We start from the raw sequence: 17,013 nt of genomic DNA, 5'->3' as shown, positions 1-17,013 counted from the left end.
AATTAAATTCGGCCATTACAAGGTGCACCAATTACTATTTAAGGGCTTTTGTATAATTGCAGCAAAAATGCTTTGACAAAATCCTCACAGCAAAGGGTTATGTCTTTATTGAATTAATAGGCAAATCTAGAGAAGATGTGTCGTACGCTTGAGGACCAGCTGAGCGAAGTCAAATCTAAGAATGATGAACATGTTCGTCAACTGAATGACTTGACTGCACAAAAGGCACGACTTCAGACTGAGAACGGTAATTATACAATAACAAATAAACAAAAAATCGGAATTAATTCAGTACTTATGTGTCATTTCTAGAGTAACCTGCCAAAATCTTTCCCAAGGTGAATTTGGCCGTCAGCTGGAGGAGAAGGAGGCACTTGTGTCTCAGCTGACCAGAGGAAAACAAGCCTATACACAACAGATTGAGGAACTCAAGAGGCAAATTGAAGAGGAAGTCAAGGTACTACTAACATGTAGCTCTAGATATAACTTTTATGTGATACTGCTTTTAATACTCAAGCCATCAACAAGAAAAGTTTTAACAAATGCATTCTCAATTCAAGGCCAAGAACGCTCTGGCTCATGGTGTTCAGTCAGCTCGTCATGACTGTGATCTGCTCAGAGAGCAGTTTGAAGAGGAACAGGAGGCCAAAGCTGAGCTTCAGCGTTCAATGTCCAAAGCCAACAGTGAGGTGGCTCAGTGGAGAACCAAATATGAGACAGACGCTATTCAGCGTACTGAGGAGCTTGAGGAGTCCAAGTAAGAAAATCCCGAGCAATAAAAAAAAAACATAGACTACGATATTAGATTGGATTTAAGACTAAATTAAAGTTAATTTTCTAAAAAAATTCTAAAATGTCCTCAGGAAAAAGCTGGCCCAGCGTCTACAGGATGCTGAGGAATCTATTGAAGCTGTGAACTCCAAGTGTGCCTCTCTGGAGAAGACCAAACAGAGGCTGCAGGGTGAAGTGGAGGACCTCATGATTGATATTGAGAGAGCCAATGCATTAGCTGCCAACCTTGACAAGAAGCAAAGAAACTTTGACAAGGTATAGTATCTGTTTAATTGAAACACCTCCATTAATCATGCTCAACTAAGCATTTATACTGTATTTTTATATATTTATTTTACATTTTCAGGTGCTAGCAGAATGGAAGCAGAAGTATGAGGAAGGCCAGGCTGAACTGGAAGGAGCTCAGAAAGAGGCTCGCTCTCTCAGCACTGAACTCTTTAAGATGAAGAATGCTTATGAAGAAGCTCTTGATCAGCTGGAGACCCTCAAGAGAGAGAACAAGAATCTACAGCGTATGTTACTCAGCAATTAACACAGAGAGATTTACTCATTATTTGAGTTGTCTTACAAAAGAAATGTATTCAAATTTGCAGAGGAGATATCTGATCTGACTGAACAGCTTGGAGAAACTGGAAAGACCATCCATGAACTGGAGAAAGCAAAGAAGACAGTGGAGACTGAGAAATCTGAAATCCAGACTGCTCTTGAGGAAGCTGAGGTAACAGTTGACATATCTGTTAAAAGTATACGTTCCTTGAGGAAGCTTTTGTGGCTTTTCAATTTGAAACTCAAAGGAACATTTAAGGAATTTTACTTTTGCAGAAAATTAAGTTTGGAATTTGTTTGACTTTTTACACATAGAGGGGTGGTGTCCCAAACAAGGATTAAGGCTAGTGGCAGATTGTATTTTCATTCAAAATGCAGTGTGTAGTCCAAGACTATGCTAAATCTTATCTGGGAAATTGCTCCAAAATGGGGTTGGTACAAAATGAAAGCATCATCAACATTTTCTTTAGGGCACACTTGAACATGAGGAGTCCAAGATCCTCCGTGTCCAGCTTGAACTCAACCAGGTAAAGAGTGAGATTGACAGGAAGTTGTCTGAGAAGGACGAGGAGATGGAGCAGATCAAGAGGAACAGCCAGAGGGTGATTGAGTCCATGCAGAGCACTCTGGACTCAGAGGTCAGGAGCAGAAATGATGCCCTTCGAGTTAAGAAGAAAATGGAGGGAGATCTAAATGAGATGGAGGTTCAGCTGAGCCATGCAAACCGCCAGGCTTCTGAAGCTCAGAAACAGCTCAGGAACGTCCAAGGACAGCTGAAGGTAAATCTTAGATATTTTTCTCTTAAACCTATAAAATTTAAGAAGGTTGGTAACTGCAACACCTTTTACTTCAGGATGCTCAACTGCACCTTGATGAGGCTCTCAGAGGACAGGAAGACATGAAGGAGCAGGTAGCCATGGTGGAGCGCAGGAATAACCTGATGCTGGCTGAGATTGAGGAGCTGAGATCTGCTCTGGATCAGACAGAGAGAGGCCGCAAAGTGGCTGAACAGGAGCTGGTGGATGCAAGTGAGCGTGTGTCACTGCTGCACTCTCAGGTAAGCTCTACATGTCCACAAGTTTGCTTATTTCCTAGGATGACCTTTCTTAGCAAGTCACCAGAATGAACATCTTGTTTTCCTTTCAACAGAATACCAGCTTACTGAACACCAAGAAGAAGCTCGAGGCTGATTTTGTGCAGATCCAAGGTGAGGTGGACGATACAGTCCAGGAGGCCAGAAATGCTGAAGAGAAGGCCAAGAAGGCTATTACTGATGTGAGTGTTTAACTACATAGATGTTTCTCCCTTTATGCTTTACAGTAACAAATCTAAACCCATTACATGGTTCCTTCTCTAGGCTGCCATGATGGCAGAGGAGCTGAAGAAAGAACAGGACACCAGTGCTCACCTGGAGAGAATGAAGAAGAACCTTGAGGTTACAGTTAAAGATCTGCAGCATCGTCTGGATGAGGCTGAGAACCTTGCAATGAAAGGTGGCAAGAAACAGCTTCAGAAACTGGAGTCTCGGGTATGGTGATAATAATGAACTGTTTGTTTTGTTAAAAAGTCTTTTTCATGTATTTTATACATGAAATATGTGTTCTAGGTGCGTGAGCTGGAGACTGAAGTTGAAGCCGAGCAAAAACGTGGTGCTGATGCTATTAAAGGTGTTCGCAAATATGAAAGAAGAGTTAAGGAACTCACCTACCAGGTAGAGCATTACATTATTACTAAACATGATGGAATAAAAAATATATATAGAAGGAGAAAATCCTAAATCAAGAACAATCTTTTCAGACTGAAGAAGACAAGAAGAATGTGAACAGACTGCAGGATCTGGTGGACAAACTACAGCTCAAAGTGAAGGCCTACAAGAGACAGGCTGAGGAAGCTGTAAGTGTTTCACTATATAACCTGTATTGTACGTTTAATGTCATAGGAGTACATTACAATGAACATCATCAACTTATAGACAGATCCTTAACCTATACTACCAATACTAAAATGGGCAATGTTTTCCCCTCACAGGAGGAGCAGGCCAACACTCACCTCTCCAGGTTCAGGAAGGTACAGCATGAGCTGGAGGAAGCTCAGGAGCGTGCTGACATCGCGGAAACCCAGGTCAACAAGATGAGAGCCAAGAGCCGTGATGCTGGAAAGGTAAACATTTATCATTAAAAGAAAATATTCTCCGACTGGGAACTTACCAGTTAATATACTAGTAAAGCATGTTTGTACAGAATTGGTATACTGGTATCCTTAAAAAAACCCTAACTTACATTTTTACTAATATTTATTTACTTTAGGGCAAGGACACAGCTGAGTAAAGAAAGACAGAAGACCAATGGGACCCCAACAAGTAATCATATAATATGTATTTCTTGTTATTTGTCCTTGTGTAAAGTATAACCTAAATAAACTGTTTAATTCTCAAATGTGTTCAGATTCTTTTTTTATTCAGCTCCATCATTATATATATATATAATTTCAAGAATACACTACTGTAACAAAATAAATATTGCATTTTATTTGGCGATATTATTACATACCATGTGATATGGCACACTGCTATTTGAGATTTTCACCAGACTGTAACAGGAAGTCAGTGATCCAACATGTCATGATCCTCATAATGCACTCCATATATCCAGGACTGAATGAAAAAAATGATACTAGACAGATTTTATCTCTATTACATATTGTTTAATGGGAAATAAGAACAGTGTACATTTTACTTTTGCTACAAACAAAAACATTTACCCTAATGGCCCATATGGCCGTAAAATAATATCGCATATATATTATTGCATAATAAGATGATAAGATATGGCCCACACTTTGTGAGAAGTGCCTTCCTTTCAAAAGTTTAAACGAATGTTTTAATAGAATAAATCTTATTTGAATGAAAACAAATGTAGAAAATTAACCTAAAATGCTAATAATGTGTACCATCATAGGCTTCAAAAATTCACTAACGATTATTGCAGCAAAACTGCACAATTCTAAAATTGCTAAGAAAGCTGTAGAACATTAAAGTGGCCATATTAATGTGGCAGTAAACTTTAAGGCAGATCACCTGACGGGGAAATGATAGTAAATGTATATTGTTTAGAATGGTATAAATTCGTATTGGTCCGAAAATAATAAATATTTGATGAAAATATCCCTTTACTGTGGTTGTAATTTGCAGATCTAGAATGATGATTTAATATACACTATATATCCAAATGTTTGTGGACAGCCCTAATCATTTAGCTATTTTAAGTTGCAGCCATTTCTGACACACTGTAAACACACAGAAAATGAGAAGCACAGTAATGTGTTCAAGACCATGCAGAACAAGAGAGGCTACTTTATTTATATTTAGTCCTAATATGAAATGTTATTTTGTGATAAACATGAATATGTACATTCATTTAATCATATTCAACAGCTTCTAAATGTTCACTGACTTGCAAACATCAGCCAGCAGCCAAGACATATTACATTTCTTTTGGACGGGAATGAGGGGGTGTGCTATTGGGTATTACTCCTAGGCTATATTTTATTTTGATGTTCTGCAGCCACTGAAAGGAAATGTTTTCATTTTCAACCTGTCAACTCATATCTTTTTAATTTCTGACATTTTTTTATGTATCTGAAATGTAAGTTTCAGCTTTCTAAACCCACCATAAACAGAATGTGATCCTCTAATAAAGATAGAACTTAGTGACTAGGATGTTCTGATATTGATATTTCTCAGAACAAGGAAAATACTTTATATGAGAGCTAATTATTTACATATACTGGTATTTTGTTTACAGTTGCTTGTACAAACGAGAAAATAGGATATTTGTAAAAAGTTATATTGTGTATTAGTGTTGTTTATATGTGGAATGGCTAGAGTGGTTCATATATTTAGAAAATGCTACGGGTGCAGGGATGCTGAAACGAAACACCAGTGGAACCTGAGTGCTTCTCCACATCTGATCTTGATGTCTCTGCAAGATGACTTGGCATGCCTCGGGAACACCTTTAAAATAAACCAAACATGAAAGTTATGGGTATCATTAAAGTCAACTCAACAAATAAACACATGCATTTCTAGAATATTTGGAGAATTTGAGCAATTACTTACCATATTCTTGATCCTGTAAAAGTTTGTTGCCTAACCATTTTTGAAAGTCTGCTCTGAAAATAAATTAAACAATTTATTTATCAGTTTTTTTATTAAAATTCCCAAAATCCTTAATCAAAATCTTAATACAAAAATACTGTCATTTTTTATTTGCACATATTTATGAAATGTTGAATGTGAATTTTAAGGGATTCTGCCATAAAACATGAACATCATTTTTAAAAAAGTATATCAAATATAATAGTATGGTATTACAGTATCACCAAGCACTTTGCTACTGAAGGCAGAAACACATGCATCAGCACTCATGCATCAAATATTACCACATATAGAGAGTTCTTCTGAGTGCCCATATCTAGCCTGACTGCTGACCCTTTCTGCTGAGTGAACAGTAACAGTGCTATATAAGAGGCTCCTCCAAGCACTAAGGCTGCATTCAGCACACAGCAAAGGTGAGCATGTAGATATACTGAATTCTAGACCTGAGCAAACTCTCTCTTGTTGGCTGTGCAAATGATCTAAATTATGTTTTACTTTTTAATTTCAGAGTCCACAGGCTACCAGCTATTCTACTATTCTCTCTGATTGACATCAGAAAGGTATCACCAATTATAATGTTACCTAAAGTCTTATTTACATGCATGTGTATGTGTATTCACACAAATTATTTGGAAGACTCTGATTAAGATGACATGAAGGTAATCATGATGAAGAAGGGTAACACTTAAACAGACTTGTGTGCATTTCAGAAGTTAGGGTAGTCTGAAAGCACTAAAATGATCAAGAAAGTCGTTGCATTCAGTTTTGCTAGTTTAAATGGTCATGTTGAATAGCATACATTTTGATGTGCATGGACCATAGAATACAATAACATAAAACTAAAATAAAAAGACTTCCTTTACTAGGCTAAGGACTAATTATGCATTTAGATTTAGAGTTTGTTTGAGCAAATAAACAAATGTGGTGTACATACATGTGTAGATAAAGTGAATGCAGTAGGAAGCAAATACAGTACATAGCAAATGCAGTGGTGGCTCAGTGGTTACATCACTGGGTTATGAATAACAGGGCTCTGGGTCCACTACCCACATTTGCTCACCAGCCACTGTTGGGCGCCATTTAGTGTGTGTGTGTGCAGATGTGTAATCAATATTATATATAATCACAAATGGGGATGATTATGGTTGTTGTCCTGAATTCACAGTAAACTGCCACCATGGGGGATGGAGAGATGGAGTGTTTTGGCCCGGCGGCGGTCTACCTCCGCAAGCCAGATAAGGAGAGGATTGAAGCTCAAAGCAAACCATTTGATGCTAAAACAGCCTTCTTTGTGTGTGAGCCTGCTGAGATGTACCTGAAGGGTACACTGAAGAGTAAAGAGGGTGGTAAAGCCACCGTCGAAACTCTGTGTGGAAAAGTAAGTGCAAAAATAAATGAAACGTTGATAAATGAAAGCCAGAGCCAAGTTTAAATTAAATGTAAAAATACTATTATTGTCTTCATCATAGTGTGTAAAGTGTGTATGTGTATGCTCTGACCCAAATACCTACATTAATTTTGCACCCAAATGTAATTTTGTAATAATACAATACTTTTTTTGTTAGACGCTTACGGTAAAGGAAGACGAAATCTTTCCCATGAATCCTCCCAAATTCGACAAAATTGAGGACATGGTCATGATGACCCACCTCAACGAGCCTGCTGTGCTGTTTAACCTCAAAGAGCGTTACGCAGCCTGGATGATCTACGTAAGTTTAACACTAAATGAATGAATTAGAATATCAAATATGAATAAACAAGTTTACCTTCTGGAAATGTTTCTGTTCACATCTTCAGACCTACTCAGGGTTGTTCTGCGTCACTGTGAACCCCTACAAGTGGCTCCCAGTATACGATGCAGTTGTTGTGGCTGGATACAGAGGCAAGAAGAGAATTGAGGCTCCACCCCACATCTTCTCCATCTCTGATAACGCTTATCAGTTTATGCTCACAGGTATGATGATGTTTGACCACCTAATGAGAAATCAGATGTAGAAAATAAATAGTTAATAATTTAATTAAAAGTGTCCTAAAGAGAGTGCACAACTTGCCCGACTGTTCATGGAATAATGATTGAGTTTTAACTTTTTCTTTAGATCGTGAAAACCAGTCTGTCCTGATTACGTAAGTGCGGTTATCAAATTCACCAACTTCAAATGTATGTTAATTTAGATTGTATTCACATATATGTGACGCTTCACACAAATCCCTTTATAATATCTGTCTATGTCTAGTGGAGAATCCGGTGCAGGGAAGACTGTGAACACCAAACGTGTCATCCAGTACTTTGCAATGGTCGGTATGACTGGGAAGAAAGCAGCTGAACCTGTTCCTGGCAAAATGCAGGTAAATTAATCACTCTTTCAGGATTCTCAGTGTATTTGTGTGAGATCTCCTGACTAAAATATCTGATGTCACCTCTAGGGTTCACTGGAGGACCAAATCGTTGCAGCTAACCCCCTGCTGGAGGCTTATGGTAATGCCAAGACCATCAGGAATGACAACTCCTCTCGTTTTGTAAGTGTATATAGAAATGTTAAAAGTCTATATTTAAAGTTATAATAAAACCATTCAAGTACAAAAAATAAAACCTCTCTTCATATTCCAGGGTAAATTCATCAGAATCCATTTTGGAACAACTGGCAAACTGGCCTCAGCTGATATTGAAACCTGTAAGTTTTACCTCTGCCTAATTACACCGTAAAGACATAATTTAGAATTGATCTATTAAAATAAACCAACAGAAATACCTTGCACGAATGCAAAAATAAATAATTTTACAAATGTATTATCAGATCTGCTGGAAAAGTCAAGAGTCACTTTCCAGCTGTCTGCTGAGAGGAGCTACCACATCTTCTACCAGCTCATGACTGGACACAAACCAGAGCTGCTTGGTATGGAACCTAAGAGAACCACTGCTAGAATATCTGTTCAGCTTAGAATGAATACAGCAACATTATAATTTTTTTTTTTCATTTTTAAACAGAGGCACTGCTCATCACCACCAACCCCTATGATTATCCTATGATCAGCCAGGGTGAAATCACAGTCAAGAGCATCAATGATGTGGAGGAGTTCATCGCCACAGATGTAAGCACATCTTCACTAAACTTTAAATAGACATTATTAAATATGTGTCTCATCCTCAACGGTCCTTCCACTCTGTTTCACTAAATCCAGACTGCTATTGACATCCTGGGCTTCACTGCTGATGAGAAAATCAACATCTACAAACTAACTGGTGCTGTGATGCATCACGGCAACATGAAGTTCAAGCAGAAGCAAAGAGAGGAGCAGGCTGAGCCTGATGGCACTGAGGGTAAATATAATGATTTGTTACAGTGATGGTCCAACTGCAAATACAGTGTAGGTTCTGGACAGTGAGATTTTAATTATTAACGCCTTACATTTATTTTCTTCAGTGGCTGATAAAATCGCCTACCTCTATGGCCTGAACTCTGCTGACATGCTGAAAGCTCTGTGCTACCCCAGAGTGAAGGTCGGAAATGAGTTTGTGACCAAAGGCCAAACTGTTCCTCAGGTAATGACCTATTATACAGTTCAGCAAAAAGTTAAGATTTAAAGATTTCACCAATCAACAGAACACCAAACCATACTTTTGATCTACAGGTGAACAATTCTGTCATGGCTCTCTGCAAGTCTGTCTATGAGAAAATGTTCTTGTGGATGGTCATACGTATCAATGAGATGTTGGACACTAAACAGCCAAGGCAGTTCTTCATTGGTGTGCTGGACATCGCTGGATTTGAAATCTTTGATGTAAATATGTGCTGATATTTATTTTCAGATAAGATTTCCAAAACGTTTTTTTCCTACTGCAAATGTCTAATAAATGTATATACTTTTATAGTTCAACAGCTTGGAGCAACTGTGCATCAACTTCACAAATGAGAAACTGCAACAGTTTTTCAACCACCACATGTTTGTGCTGGAACAAGAGGAGTACAAGAAAGAAGGAATTGACTGGGAGTTTATTGACTTTGGGATGGACTTGGCTGCCTGCATTGAGCTCATTGAGAAGGTGATTCTACTTAAGGTTAACAAGTTTCAATAAAACAGTGATAGTTTCACCACTAAAGCAATGTCTCTCTTCCTGTCACCAATAGCCAATGGGCATCTTCTCCATCCTGGAAGAGGAGTGCATGTTCCCCAAGGCAACAGACACATCCTTCAAGAACAAGCTGCACGACCAGCATCTTGGCAAATGTAACGCTTTCCAGAAGCCCAAGCCTGCCAAGGGCAAAGCTGAAGCCCACTTCTCTCTGGTGCACTACGCCGGCACTGTGGACTACAACATTTCTGGATGGTTGGACAAGAACAAGGACCCTCTGAATGACTCTGTTGTGCAGCTCTACCAAAAGTCAGGAAACAAACTGCTGTGCCTCCTGTATGCAAGCCATGGCGGTGATGGTAAATAAAGAAAAAAAGTAAACTGTAATTTACAGCATAGTCAGTATTATGTACTGTAATTGTGAGCAATGGATACTACAATTACAATGTTGAATGATTTTGTGTATAGAGGCTGCTGGTGGTGGTGGTAAGAAAGCTGGAAAGAAGAAGGGTGGTTCCTTCCAGACTGTGTCTGCTGTGTTTAGGGTAAGAAAGAACAGAAAAGTTAAAAAGAACAATTTACACTTAAGTTTGTTTAAATTTGCTCTTAAGTTATCAACAACTTTTAACTTCACAGGAGAACTTGGGCAAACTGATGACCAACTTGAGGAGCACTCACCCTCACTTTGTGCGCTGCCTGATTCCCAATGAATCCAAGACTCCAGGTCTTTATGTACTTTATCTGACTTTAAAAGAATCTCTTTCAGTGTGTGAATGTGAAATATATATGACCTATAATTATTGCCCCTACAGGTCTGATGGAGAACTTCTTGGTTATCCACCAGCTGAGGTGTAATGGTGTGCTGGAGGGTATCAGAATCTGCAGAAAGGGATTCCCTAGTAGAATCCTCTACGGTGACTTCAAACAAAGGTCACTGTCGAAGTCTTAATATGGAACTGAAACCGTTTCAAAATGAATAGGAAATTAACATATTAACTTGTAATTTCTAACAGATACAAAGTACTAAATGCCAGCGTGATCCCAGAGGGACAGTTCATCGACAACAAGAAAGCCTCAGAGAAACTTTTGGGCTCAATTGATGTGGACCACACCCAGTACAAGTTTGGGCACACTAAAGTAAGTAGAACATGCTTTTGCAGTTTTGAAATAAATACTATTTTTTTAATAAATGGGTATCTGTTTACCTGCTGTCCCAAAATTCAGGTTGATGCCCCTTGTTTTTTAACTAGTCAATATGATTTGCAAATTCTTACAACATGCTGCATGCTTTAAAAGCATAAAACTTGATTAATTAAAATATCATTAAAAAGTGAGTTTATCCTCCTTTTTAATAGGTGTTCTTCAAAGCTGGTCTGCTGGGTGCCCTTGAGGAGATGCGGGATGAGAAATTGGCATCCCTGGTGACAATGACTCAAGCTCTGTGCCGTGGCTACCTCATGAGGAGAGAGTTTGTCAAGATGATGGAGAGGAGGTATATTTATATTTAGATAACCAAGATGCAAAAACACTAAAAATTCAAACACCGATAAAAATACACACTAAACTCGTCCATCTTGAATTCCAGAGAGTCTATCTATAGCATCCAATACAACATCCGCTCATTCATGAATGTGAAACACTGGCCATGGATGAAGCTGTACTTCAAGATCAAGCCTCTGCTGAAGAGTGCAGAGACTGAGAAAGAAATGGCTGCTATGAAGGAGAACTTTGAGAAAATGAAGGAGGATCTGACAAAGGCATTGGCCAAGAAGAAAGAGCTTGAGGAGAAGATGGTGTCACTTCTTCAGGAGAAAAATGACCTGCAACTGCAAGTGTCATCTGTAAGTATTTACATATATTACAGAAGTTAATATATTAATGTTATTCAGTATTAACCAATACCATGAAAATTAACAGGAATCTGAGAACCTCTCTGATGCTGAGGAAAGGTGTGAGGGACTCATTAAAAGCAAGATCCAGCTTGAGGCCAAACTCAAAGAGACAACCGAGAGACTGGAGGATGAGGAGGAAATCAATGCTGAGCTGACCGCCAAGAAGAGGAAACTGGAGGATGAGTGCTCTGAGCTGAAGAAGGATATTGATGATCTGGAGCTCACCTTGGCTAAAGTGGAGAAGGAGAAACATGCCACTGAGAACAAGGTTAGAAAACGCTGCAGTGAAACTCAGCGTTATTCCTAATTTATTGCCAGGTGAGATGTTTCAGATGGTAAACTTTACATTAGAAATTTAGTAAGAATCAAGTAAGAAAATCCTAAAGAATAATGCTTTCTACTGTAGGAGAGTTACCTTCTGTTAGGTTTAAACTTTACATTAGAATTTTTTATAGAAACATTTTATAATGTCTTCACACAGGTGAAGAACCTGACTGAGGAAATGGCCTCTCAGGATGAGAGCGTTGCCAAACTCACCAAGGAAAAGAAAGCACTCCAAGAGTCACACCAGCAGACTCTTGATGATCTCCAGGCAGAGGAAGACAAAGTCAACACTCTGACCAAAGCCAAGACAAAGCTTGAACAACAAGTGGATGATGTAAGATCTCATTAAAAATAGCATATTTAACAGTAATATTGGATAGGTTTGTCCCATTGTCCTAATAAAAGCCCATGGTTTTCATCATTTGCAGCTTGAAGGTTCACTGGAACAAGAGAAGAAACTCCGCATGGACCTGGAGAGAGCTAAGAGGAAGCTTGAGGGTGACTTAAAACTGGCCCAGGAGTCCATAATGGACCTGGAGAATGACAAGCAGCAGTCTGATGAGAAGATCAAGAAGTATGCATCATCACACTGTACACAGTACAAGCTAATCATCAAGACCTAATATATATATGCATTACGAATAAATATGAATGCAGTCACTCAAACAACATGCACATTTGTGCTTGATACTTTCTTAACACAGGAAGGACTTTGAAATCAGTCAACTTCTGAGTAAGATTGAGGATGAACAGTCTTTGGGTGCTCAGCTTCAGAAGAAGATTAAGGAGCTCCAGGTAAATTATCTCTGTATATATTATACATTTGATAAATTTAAAGAAGAAGATCTGTCTTATATCTACATTTGTTTCAGGCTCGTATTGAGGAGCTGGAAGAGGAAATTGAGGCAGAGCGTGCAGCTCGAGCTAAAGTTGAGAAGCAGAGAGCTGATCTCTCCAGGGAACTTGAAGAGATCAGTGAGAGGCTGGAGGAGGCTGGTGGTGCCACTGCTGCTCAGATTGAGATGAATAAGAAGCGTGAGGCTGAGTTTCAGAAGCTGCGTCGTGATTTAGAAGAATCTACTCTGCAGCATGAAGCTACAGCTGCTGCTCTCCGCAAGAAACAAGCTGACAGTGTTGCTGAGCTTGGAGAACAGATCGACAACCTTCAGAGGGTCAAACAGAAGCTGGAGAAAGAGAAGAGTGAATATAAGATGGAGATAGATGACCTGTCCAGTAACATGGAGGCTGTGGCTAAGGCAAAGGCAAATCTAGAGAAGATGTGTCGTACGCTTGAGGACCAGCTGAGTGAAATCAAAGCTAAAAGTGATGAACATGTCCGTCAACTGAACGATCTGAGTGCACAAAGAGCACGACTTCAGACTGAGAATGGTAAGTAAACAATTTAAGCAAATTAAACAGGTAAAAAAAATATTACACTTTTTTAATCAAATATATTTCCCAAGGTGAATTTGGTCGTCAGCTGGAAGAGAAGGAGGCACTTGTGTCTCAGCTGTCCAGAGGAAAACAAGCCTATACACAACAGATTGAGGAACTTAAGAGACAAATTGAAGAGGAAGTCAAGGTACTATTTAATGTAGCTCTGGGTATAACTTTAGATGCAACTTTTAACATTAAAGTGGCAGCCAATCTAAAAGGATTTAACCTTTCCCCCACTTCAAGGCCAAGAACGCCCTGGCTCATGGTGTTCAGTCAGCTCGTCATGACTGTGACCTGCTCAGAGAGCAGTTTGAAGAGGAACAGGAGGCCAAAGGAGAGCTTCAGCGTGGAATGTCTAAGGCTAACAGTGAGGTGGCTCAGTGGAGAACCAAATATGAGACGGATGCTATTCAGCGCACTGAGGAGCTCGAGGAGTCCAAGTAAGAAAATCCTAAAGAATAATGATTTCTACTGTAGGAGAGTTACCTTATGTTAGGTTTAAACTCCAACCAAAATCAACACTCAATTCTGCCAATCAGGCCCTTATAAAGATTAGAGGTTAGATTTGATACAGTTTGTGGGAAGTTAGTTCTCCAGAAGCAGGATTGGAGTGCACTGTTATACATTGTAGGACAATTTGTGCAATCAACCAAGCATTTTTTCCAAGTACTCTTAAATTGAAGAAATCTCTCTTGGTAATAAATCATAGGAAAAAGCTGGCTCAGCGTCTTCAAGAGGCTGAGGAATCTATTGAAGCTGTGAACTCTAAGTGTGCTTCTCTGGAGAAGACCAAACAGAGGCTGCAGGGTGAAGTGGAGGACCTCATGATTGATGTTGAGAGAGCCAATGCATTAGCTGCCAACCTTGACAAAAAGCAAAGAAACTTTGATAAGGTATAGATAGAAACTGATGCTTGAAACAGATGTCATATAATGCTAAACAGGCCATGACCAACTAAGCATTTATTCTACATTTTCAGGTATTGGCAGAATGGAAGCAGAAGTATGAGGAAGGCCAGGCTGAACTGGAAGGAGCTCAGAAAGAGGCTCGCTCTCTCAGCACTGAACTCTTTAAGATGAAGAACTCATATGAAGAAGCTCTTGATCAGCTCGAGACACTCAAGAGAGAGAACAAGAATCTACAACGTATGAAACTCAAAATTCACTCAATAACACACAAGACACCCATCAATTAGAAGTTTTAAAAATCAACTGTTTTCATTTCCACAGAGGAGATCTCTGACCTGACTGAACAGATCGGTGAGACTGGAAAGTCCATTCATGAGCTGGAGAAAGCAAAGAAGACAGTGGAGACTGAGAAATCAGAAATCCAGACTGCTCTTGAGGAAGCCGAGGTGATGCTATGCCTGAATTAACTTACATTTAAACACAGAGTTGAGTGTGTAACTATTTTACTAATGTGCAACAAATCTTTTTAGGGCACACTTGAACATGAGGAGTCCAAGATCCTCCGTGTCCAGCTTGAGCTCAACCAAGTAAAGGGGGAGATTGACAGGAAGTTGGCTGAGAAGGACGAGGAGATGGAGCAGATCAAGAGGAACAGCCAGAGGGTTATTGAGTCCATGCAGAGCACTCTGGACTCAGAGGTCAGGAGCAGAAATGATGCCCTCAGAGTTAAGAAGAAAATGGAGGGAGATCTCAATGAGATGGAGGTTCAGCTGAGCCATGCAAACCGACAGGCTGCTGAAGCTCAGAAACAGCTTAGGAACGTCCAAGGACAGCTGAAGGTGAGCAGATTGCTTTTTTTCTGTTTCTATATTGATTTTCTAATGTATGCTGGTTGAAACAATTAATGAACTCTATTAATTTTATGTCAGGATGCTCAACTGCACCTTGACGATGCTGTCAGAGGACAGGAAGACATGAAGGAGCAGGTAGCCATGGTGGAGCGCAGGAATAACCTGATGCTGGCTGAGATTGAGGAGCTGAGATCTGCACTGGATCAGACAGAGAGAGGCCGCAAAGTGGCTGAACAGGAGCTGGTGGATGCCAGTGAGCGTGTGGCACTGCTGCACTCTCAGGTAGGTTTTACATAATTGGATGCTATATGTTTAATTGAAATTCCTTACAAATTTACAATACAAGCTTAACTGATGTCTCTTTCAACAGAATACCAGTCTAATCAACACCAAGAAGAAGCTTGAGGCTGATCTGGTGCAGGTCCAAAGTGAGGTGGATGATACAATCCAGGAGGCCAGAAATGCTGAAGAGAAGGCCAAGAAGGCTATTACTGACGTGAGTGTTAAACTACATAGATGTTCCTCCCTTTGTGCTTTACAGTTACGAAGCTAAACCTGTTACATGGCTCATTCTCTAGGCTGCCATGATGTCAGAGGAGCTGAAGAAAGAACAGGACACCAGTGCTCACCTGGAGAGGATGAAGAAGAACCTTGAGGTTACAGTCAAAGATCTGCAGCATCGTCTGGATGAAGCTGAGAATCTTGCAATGAAAGGTGGAAAGAAGCAGCTTCAGAAACTTGAGTCTCGGGTAAGCTACATTCCTTATACAGTCGAAATAGACAGCCAGCATTTAACCTGTATGTTATATTTGCCAATAAATAAAGAGAATCTGCAATATAGTTTTACAATATTCTGTTTATACATCAAAACATATTTCAAACATATAAACGTTTGTGTTCTAGGTGCGTGAGCTGGAGTCAGAGGTTGAAGCTGAGCAGAGACGTGGTGGTGATGCTGTAAAAGGAGTCCGCAAATATGAAAGGAGAGTAAAGGAACTCACCTACCAGGTACAAAAATAAATTTGTAACATAGATGGACAGAATAGGATAATAAAAGACAGAGAATAATTATTAGACCAATTCAAACTTAAAACAATAACTATTGTTTCAGACTGAAGAAGACAAGAAGAATGTGAACAGACTGCAGGATCTGGTGGACAAACTACAGCTCAAAGTAAAGGCTTACAAGAGACAGGCTGAGGAAGCTGTAAGTTATCTAATAAATAACTGTATTAATATTCTGTAATAATGCAGTGAATTAGAATAAAGAACAAGAACATATAAATATTGTACTCACAAGAACAACACTGATATGGTATGTCTGTAATTCTAACAGGAGGAGCAGGCCAACACTCACCTGTCCAGGTACAGGAAGGTGCAGCATGAGATGGAGGAAGCTCAGGAACGTGCTGACATTGCTGAGGCCCAGGTCAACAAGCTGAGAGCCAAGAGCCGTGATGCTGGAAAGGTATTTTTTTTTAAATATCAATTATCAATTTTAAGAACACCGTTAAGAAGTTTGGAGTCATAAAGCCAATCTGAATGCAGGTGACATGCACTCTGCATTGCCCTGATTGCAGCTGGTAGATACTTTATAATAACTTCACCCAGAACAGGTTGTTCTGCCAGTATATCTTATTACTTCTAATGAGCTCTGTTGCTGCCTTTGCTCTGAAAAAAAGTAATTTATCTTTATGTAGGATTTTTGGGCTCTTTCCCAGAGGCAGACTCTTTTCCTCATAGGGAAAAGCCAGCAGTTTGACCACCTGTTTTTGTCTACTCAATAAAAAGCCACAGGCACAGTTTGCCTCTATAAAGCAAAATATATTTCCACTTGTAAAGTTAAAAGCATTAAACAGCATGAAACAACTGACCAATATCAAAGTAAAGTTTACTAATGGTTCATGTTATTGTTTTTAGGGCAAGGAGGCAGAATAAAGAATCATGACCACGTGGGACACCAACAAGCAATCATATAATATGTATATGTCTTGTTATCTGTCCTTAAATAAAGTGTACATTAATTAAATGTTAA

General features: G+C 39.4%; 2 protein-coding genes and 1 long non-coding RNA gene across 10 annotated transcripts in view; 2 read left to right on the top strand and 1 right to left on the bottom strand.

Annotated features, from left to right (window-relative positions):
* The window catches only part of LOC111195397 (myosin heavy chain, fast skeletal muscle-like), an 11,064-nt gene extending 7,291 nt beyond the window's left edge, over positions 1-3,773 (top strand). The window contains exons 26-39 of the mRNA XM_049471681.1: positions 121-247; positions 339-457; positions 561-757; positions 864-1,047; positions 1,139-1,304; positions 1,386-1,510; positions 1,809-2,117; positions 2,192-2,395; positions 2,488-2,613; positions 2,696-2,866; positions 2,945-3,049; positions 3,136-3,231; positions 3,367-3,498; positions 3,645-3,773. Of these exons, the coding sequence (XP_049327638.1) occupies positions 121-247; positions 339-457; positions 561-757; positions 864-1,047; positions 1,139-1,304; positions 1,386-1,510; positions 1,809-2,117; positions 2,192-2,395; positions 2,488-2,613; positions 2,696-2,866; positions 2,945-3,049; positions 3,136-3,231; positions 3,367-3,498; positions 3,645-3,665 (2,082 nt within the window). The 3' untranslated portion in view covers positions 3,666-3,773. The remainder of the gene's footprint in view (positions 1-120; positions 248-338; positions 458-560; positions 758-863; positions 1,048-1,138; positions 1,305-1,385; positions 1,511-1,808; positions 2,118-2,191; positions 2,396-2,487; positions 2,614-2,695; positions 2,867-2,944; positions 3,050-3,135; positions 3,232-3,366; positions 3,499-3,644) is intronic.
* The window catches only part of LOC111195398 (uncharacterized), a 23,919-nt gene extending 16,526 nt beyond the window's left edge, over positions 1-7,393 (bottom strand). For all 8 annotated transcript variants that reach the window (XR_007429332.1, XR_007429327.1, XR_007429328.1 and 5 more), the window contains exons 1-4: positions 7,261-7,393; positions 5,456-5,508; positions 5,286-5,350; positions 3,388-3,490 (exon numbers count right to left, since the gene is read on the bottom strand). This is a non-coding gene — a long non-coding RNA (uncharacterized LOC111195398). The remainder of the gene's footprint in view (positions 1-3,387; positions 3,491-5,285; positions 5,351-5,455; positions 5,509-7,260) is intronic.
* On the top strand, positions 5,965-17,013 carry LOC125787439 (myosin heavy chain, fast skeletal muscle). The gene is made up of 39 exons (XM_049471683.1): positions 5,965-6,054; positions 6,660-6,872; positions 7,060-7,203; positions 7,292-7,448; positions 7,591-7,618; positions 7,729-7,840; positions 7,919-8,011; positions 8,103-8,166; positions 8,290-8,388; positions 8,481-8,584; positions 8,675-8,813; positions 8,917-9,035; positions 9,125-9,274; positions 9,366-9,536; positions 9,622-9,925; positions 10,035-10,111; positions 10,203-10,290; positions 10,379-10,496; positions 10,580-10,703; positions 10,922-11,058; positions 11,152-11,407; positions 11,484-11,726; positions 11,940-12,116; positions 12,211-12,356; positions 12,487-12,577; positions 12,655-13,171; positions 13,246-13,364; positions 13,463-13,659; positions 13,929-14,112; positions 14,199-14,364; positions 14,449-14,573; positions 14,658-14,966; positions 15,057-15,260; positions 15,349-15,474; positions 15,557-15,727; positions 15,882-15,986; positions 16,090-16,185; positions 16,315-16,446; positions 16,899-17,013. The coding sequence occupies exons 2-39, from the start codon at positions 6,672-6,674 to the stop codon at positions 16,914-16,916; spliced, it is 5,811 nt and encodes a 1,936-aa protein (XP_049327640.1). The 5' UTR covers positions 5,965-6,054; positions 6,660-6,671; the 3' UTR covers positions 16,917-17,013.

The sequence above is a fragment of the Astyanax mexicanus genome, chromosome 24, assembly GCF_023375975.1.
Source record: "Astyanax mexicanus isolate ESR-SI-001 chromosome 24, AstMex3_surface, whole genome shotgun sequence".
In the NCBI taxonomy this organism is placed as follows: Eukaryota; Metazoa; Chordata; class Actinopteri; order Characiformes; family Acestrorhamphidae; genus Astyanax; species Astyanax mexicanus.
The sequence above is the reverse complement of the archived record's forward strand: the minus strand, read 5'-3'. Positions and strand labels throughout refer to the sequence as shown.

Bases quoted from the DNA above. Each gene is read 5' to 3' on its own strand.
- LOC125787439 (XM_049471683.1), top strand. From the start codon at position 6,672: ATGGGGGATGGAGAGATGGAGTGTTTTGGCCCGGCGGCGGTCTACCTC. The intron at 9,926-10,034 runs GTAAATAAAGAA...TTTTGTGTATAG, and splicing joins TGCAAGCCATGGCGGTGATG to AGGCTGCTGGTGGTGGTGGT. The intron at 14,113-14,198 runs GTATAGATAGAA...CTACATTTTCAG, and splicing joins AGCAAAGAAACTTTGATAAG to GTATTGGCAGAATGGAAGCA.